A 5,912-nucleotide genomic window follows, 5' to 3' on the forward strand; every position below is an offset into this window, starting at 1 on the left:
ATTATAGTGCCAAACACTGCCATAATTATTTTTGTTTTTGTAGTTGAGTTTTAGATTGAAGATAGATACTATCCAATTAAAAAAAAAAAGTTAATTTTTCTTGTTTTATTTAGTTTTTTTATGGGCTCCATGAAACATGCTTCAATCCCAACTACAGAAACAAAGATACCCTAGTAGGATTTGAACTTAAATTAAATTTTGGAGGAAGCAAACCTGTGAGCCCTGGTACTCAACTCCAAAACATTGTATTTCTGTAGATCCACTCACTTATATGTTGCCCCGTGAAAAAGCAATTTGCAGACATATAGTCTACACCGTGCATGATTCCTGACAAGCAAATATATTCGAGGTCACTCTAAATCGAAGATGCCACTTTCATGAATGTGCAAGCTATGCCATGTGCTAGCTATGGCCATGCTCCCATACAACTTTTATACAACCTTACTTGCTTTAACCTAAAGCACATAAATGATGGGTATATATTGGGTGCACAATAGCATCTATTTACTCTTTAATTGCCAGGAATCATAATGAATAAATCAAAATATAACTTCTGCAATTTTCAAGTAACAAGCGTAATAAAAAAGGAAAAGGAAGCATAGATGGTAGCCGCAGAATGCTTGGAAGAAACCCTCTGCCATTGCTTGGATTAGAATACAAGTAAGGACACTACCCCTGGGGGGGGAGCTAACGTTAACGTCAAACTTTCAGGTTAAAGATTCAAAACTCCATTCTACTGGACTTCCCACCTCACCCAACTCCGAAAGAGTCCTCTCAACTAGAAAGGAAAAAAAAAAAAACAAAGAGGTAAATTAAAAAAAATCACAACAACGTAAACAGAGTTTCATTTTTCTACCTGAAGAGTTTGAGGGAGGAACTTGGTTCCAACATTGAGGAACAACATGGCTAAGAGATCAGATTTTGCACAGAAGCTGTTAGAAGATCTCCGGTCGAGGAAGGAACGAATGGCTGTATCTCATAGCTCAGAAGGTTCAAAATCAGCTGCTCCAGGTTAGTATTCTATTATATTTCACACTTTATTTTCTTCAGCTCAAAAACAAAATTGAAAATTTAGAAGTCTTAAAGCAAGTAAAAGCTATGGTTTAAGACTATCACGCAACTTGAAAAGCTATCATGCCTCTAAACATGAGGAATCGCAAGTTTTTATCATCAGTTCAGTTCTCATCAGAAGTGTAAAATTAATAGCTAGGTCTCGAAACTAAATTAATGATTATTCTTACTCAATGACCTTACCTGCTCTTTTAAGTAAAGTATAAGAAGATTATTGGGATGGCCAATTTGGAATACAAAAGAGCAGGGATTAATAGAAAGTATGATATGGCTAAGTTAAGAAAATAAAAATAAATTCAGACACCTCGCTGATGACAGAAGCAGGGCCTGCCTTCCACCTTCATTCAAAAACGATAGAACAAGGAGCAAGTAACCTAGTCTCGTATCGTAGTAGCATAATAATGCTACTTGTGATGCAGTTTCCCAACCAAAAACTCTTGTGATATGCTAATAATGCTCTGTTCCAGAAAAATCTAAAAATGAACAGAAACTCGATGAAAACAGTGGCGAAGGGTAAGATGAAAGAAAACCAAATATTAAAGCTTTATTAGGGCATGTATGGCGAGCGCTTTATTTTCAATACCAAGAGAAATAAAATGTCAGGAAATTATCATCTAAAACTAGATAGTGACATCTAGTCTTCCAGCATACCAAAGTTCCTGCATTTTCATTACTTAGTTGCGAAGTATCATCATTGTTTTCTCTGCATCGTGTGCTTGTGCAGATGTATATGCTTATTCCAAGCAAATACACAGAGGATCCAGAGATATGAAGACCCATAGAAGTGTAAGTGCCATGGCTCAAGCTTATCACAGTTTTAGGTATTATAAATTTCCAATTTACTCGAACTGTTCCATGACCACAGAATGGCATTAGAAGTGGAAGTGTGCACAGTAGAACTAGTCGAAGTAATATATCACTCTCCATTGAAGAAGTTTCAACAGAGATTGTTCCATTTGGGAGAGGTCGAAACTCCGAACAAATAGGAGATCTGTCCATGGCACTGGCTTTTGCCCTTGAGAATGGCGGAAAGCTCAGAAGAATGGATTCGTCTGGCAATAGTTCAGTGCTAGGTTTCCTGCATCAAATTGCAAGAAGACCAGTGGAAGTAAGCAAGATGGAAAGAAGCGGTATTGATAGGCATCACTCTTCAAGTAACCGTTTTCCTACACTCTCCCATCTCCACATCAAAGAAATATCAAAAGGTGCACAAAAGTTAAATCAGATCCTGAGATCTTGTTCAAATGGCCTTAACTTTGAATCATATTCATTAGAAATTGGCAAGGAACTACTCAAAGAGGCCGTGGATTTGGAAGAGTCCTTGAGGATGCTTGTAAACCTGCAAAAAGCTTCAGAATACATGATCTGCCCACAGAGCAAATCTTGTATCACATTGCTTGATGAGGATGAAGATGACGACGACATCTCTACCAAAAAAGCTGAGCATAACCAACTTGCTCTGCCAAGGTTCTCCTTCGACAAGCCCTCAAGAAATTCTCATTACATCCAGAAAGTTGAAAGGACTGATCTCACGCAGAGGATAATGGCTCTGACTTATTCGTCAGAAACTGCAAGTTTCAACCATGACAAGCACAATTTAAGTACCTCAAATTCAGTTTCTCACAAGAAATCATCTAGCTATGGCTCAACTTCTAAAACCTTAGCAGCATTATCTGAACAGAAGAATCAGTCGAGTTCATCAAAATCCAATCCAGAGAAGGCGAGAATTCCAAATGTAATTGCAAAACTAATGGGCCTGGAGGAACTTCCAGAAAATGCAGATTCAAAGCACACAAAGAAAGAGTCAAGTTCCAAGCAGAAAACTGAAATGAATGTTACAAATAAATCTGCAGAAAGAAGCTCCACACGTGAACGCAAGACAAAAGATGCTGAGAATTCAGTACCCACAGTAAGAAAACAAAAGCCGATGCAGCCCAGTCAGAATAAGATGCTTCAGGATCCAAAACATGCTTTGCAAGCAGAAAAGAATCTGCCAGATCACCATGCTAGCTTTGAAATGACTATGCATGACGGAAAGCAGCCCAAGAAGGATGTGAATGGGACAAAACCAGAGAAAAGCTCAAATAAAGCTAGCGTGAAAATGGAAAGGCACCAAAGCAACATCATCCAAATGAACCAAAGCACAGGAAAGCGAAAGAATGGTCAGGATAAAGAGAGAGAACAAGATAATACTAAGACCAGGGAGCAGAAAGGGAAAGAACAAGGTGAAACAAGAAAGCTAATCCGAAAGCATGAGCTGCAGCAGATGGCATCACAGGCACAAGTTGGGTCCGAAGCAGCAATAACATTGGAAGGGCAAACAGAGCACAATGCAAGCATGCTTAAAATAGAAAACAGAGATGAAAACTGGCACCTTTCCAATGATCAACCAAAGTCTTCCTATGACATTGGATTCCAACAGGCTCACACATTCCGAAACTTTCAACAACGAGACATAAAGTATCATGCAGGAGAGGGGGAGTGGCAGACAGCTAAGCAGAAGATTCAAGATAGAGGTCAAAAGGGAAGTGAAGTAATGTCCAGGAATTTTCCCACACCCATGAACGACATTCTGAATTTCCAAAAAAGACATTCGCAAATGAACCAGGCAACTCCTGGCAGTACAAGTTCTAGAGAATCTGTTGATGAAATGCCATCTAAAGGGTTTCCAACTAATAGGCACCATGAAGATCCTGTCTACGAAAGAATTTCCGATAATAACCATGTTAAAGTGCAAGATTCAATGACCAGGTACTCGAATCAAGATTCCTCTCCAATAGATCCTAAATATGATATGATGGAGAAAAGCAGCACTCCAACTATGGAAGAAAAGGCAGCTCATTCACCAGCCACGCAGAAGGTGAGAAATACCATGGGACAGAAGGCAGAGACCCCTCAAAAGATTGACGAACTAGCGTCAAGAAAGAGTGGAACTCCAAACAGCTTGGCAAGGCAACAAAAACGACAAACTTCTGCTTTGCAAGAAGGTAAACAGAAAAGACGCTGCAAACTAGGTGGATCTACAGTCGAACAAGTGACAGCCATCAGGTCCAGAGAAGCAGAGGCACGCATTGTTAAATCCAGCAAATCAATGGCAAATATCCAGCAACCGAATGTGTTGGAAGATCTGCATAATAAAGATGAGCAAGCTTCCAACTCCTATATTCCTGTGGAAGATGAAAGCCAAATCGTAAAAGGACCAAAAATCCTAGTTCCAAATGACAGCGTAAGCCCATTAATACCCTATACACTTGCACAAACTATAAGCCACATCATCATAGATGACAATTCTTGCTGCTTGCTATTGAACTAACAAAAGCTCTTTTTTGGTTTCAAGCAGTGTCAAAACACAATCTCAACAGTGACGAATGAGCAACAAGGTCAAGAATTGGGCAGAGATCAACTGCAATCTCACAACTTTGTTTTGAATTCACTTAATGGTAGATACAACTTTGCATTTTCAGTTTCACTTCCCAAAGTATTGCTCTCCTCATTTACATCATTCCGCATATCCTCCTCTGGTTCATCAACCACGTAGAATTAGTTTTCCCATATCAAATCTACCAATAAATCCCTATGCGCTCAAACCAACTTCTATCATTAAGACCATAAAAAAGGAGACGCAACACAATCTAATATCATTCTTCATTGTTTAAATGTTTGCAGAAACTCATCAAACTAGCAAAGATATCACATACCCCTCACAAGTGAAGAACCAAAAAGCATTGAAATTGGTGACACCAGAGCCGCTAAATGAGAGCGAAAATCACCTAAAGCGGATCCTGATAAAAAGTCAACTATTCCTTAACACAGCTGAGGCACTTTTCAAACTCAACATACCTTTCGTCGTTCTCCACGCTGGTAGTCAAGACTATCACGACGAAGAAAGCAAACTCATATTAGATTGTGGATACGAAATAATGAAAAGAAAAGGCAAAAAGCAAGAGCTCAGTGTCCATCCATTCATGAAAATATCAGTCACCTCTATTAAGGTAAAATCCTTGGACAACTTGATCAAGCTATTGTACAAAGACCTCGAGAAGTTAAAACTCTACTGTAGAAATGGTAATGCTGAATGTCTTACTCCTGTCGAAGACTACCTACCGAAAATGCTCGAATGTGATGTGCACAACTGGGATATAGATGTGAATTGTATGTGGGACTGTGGTTGGGACAAGATGATGTTTGCATTTCTTGAAAAGGATGATGTTATACGGGATGTGGAGAAGTTCGTGCTTGATGGATTGCTTGATGAAGTTGCCAAAGATCTTCTACCAGTATTCTGATTGGACTGAAGAATTAGGACACTACAAAACTGTTTGAGCAGATTTTTTTTTGTCTTTTCTTTATTATTCCTGCGTATATTTTAAAGAGAATTTTGTGTGAATTGTAAATTTTTTACTTTTTGGCTCAACAATAGCAATGCTTATTTGCAGAGTTATATTTGTATAATACAGCAGAAGTTCAACCAGATACGAACCATATATATATATATATATATATATATATATATATATATATATATATATATATATATATATAAAGGGGCAAACGGCATCAGTGCAGCTCATAGAATTGGAAAATAAATAGATATGAACCAAAAAAACTCTTCAGTAATGTTGAATTTCCCGGAATTTTGGAGCAGCCAGAAACTCTCATTTCAGATTTTCCACTTTCTCAGTTTCGCTTCCTTTCAATTTATAAAAAAAAATTATGGGCTCAAATTATTTCTCCAATGCCATCACCTTTCAATTTATATATAAAAAAGGATTATGGGCCTTGATATCAACAATTATTTTCCTATCATTAACATAAAAAAAAAGATTATTTTCCTTGTAATG

General features: G+C 38.0%; 1 protein-coding gene and 1 long non-coding RNA gene across 2 annotated transcripts; one reads left to right on the forward strand and one right to left on the reverse strand.

Moving 5' to 3' along the window:
• Window positions 1–487: 487 nt before the first annotated feature.
• Window positions 488–2,119, reverse strand: LOC133681826 (uncharacterized). The gene is made up of 2 exons (XR_009836565.1): window positions 857–2,119; window positions 488–778 (listed from the first exon to the last, which is right to left on the reverse strand). It is a non-coding gene; the product is annotated as an uncharacterized LOC133681826 (long non-coding RNA).
• On the forward strand, window positions 756–5,542 carry LOC133681825 (uncharacterized). Its single transcript, XM_062104979.1, has 5 exons — window positions 756–1,011; window positions 1,796–1,857; window positions 1,937–4,297; window positions 4,412–4,511; window positions 4,738–5,542. The coding sequence occupies exons 1-5, from the start codon at window positions 903–905 to the stop codon at window positions 5,355–5,357; spliced, it is 3,252 nt and encodes a 1,083-aa protein (XP_061960963.1). The 5' UTR covers window positions 756–902; the 3' UTR covers window positions 5,358–5,542.
• The last annotated feature ends 370 nt before the right edge of the window (window positions 5,543–5,912 follow it).

Source organism: Populus nigra, chromosome 2 (genome assembly GCF_951802175.1).
Source record: "Populus nigra chromosome 2, ddPopNigr1.1, whole genome shotgun sequence".
In the NCBI taxonomy this organism is placed as follows: domain Eukaryota; kingdom Viridiplantae; phylum Streptophyta; class Magnoliopsida; order Malpighiales; family Salicaceae; genus Populus; species Populus nigra.

Coding starts and splice junctions, on each gene's coding strand:
- LOC133681825 (XM_062104979.1), top strand. CDS start 903: ATGGCTAAGAGATCAGATTTTGCACAGAAGCTGTTAGAAGATCTCCGG. Junction 1,012..1,795: donor TTCAAAATCAGCTGCTCCAG/GTTAGTATTCTA, acceptor GTGCTTGTGCAG/ATGTATATGCTTATTCCAAG. Junction 4,512..4,737: donor TGTTTTGAATTCACTTAATG/GTAGATACAACT, acceptor AAATGTTTGCAG/AAACTCATCAAACTAGCAAA.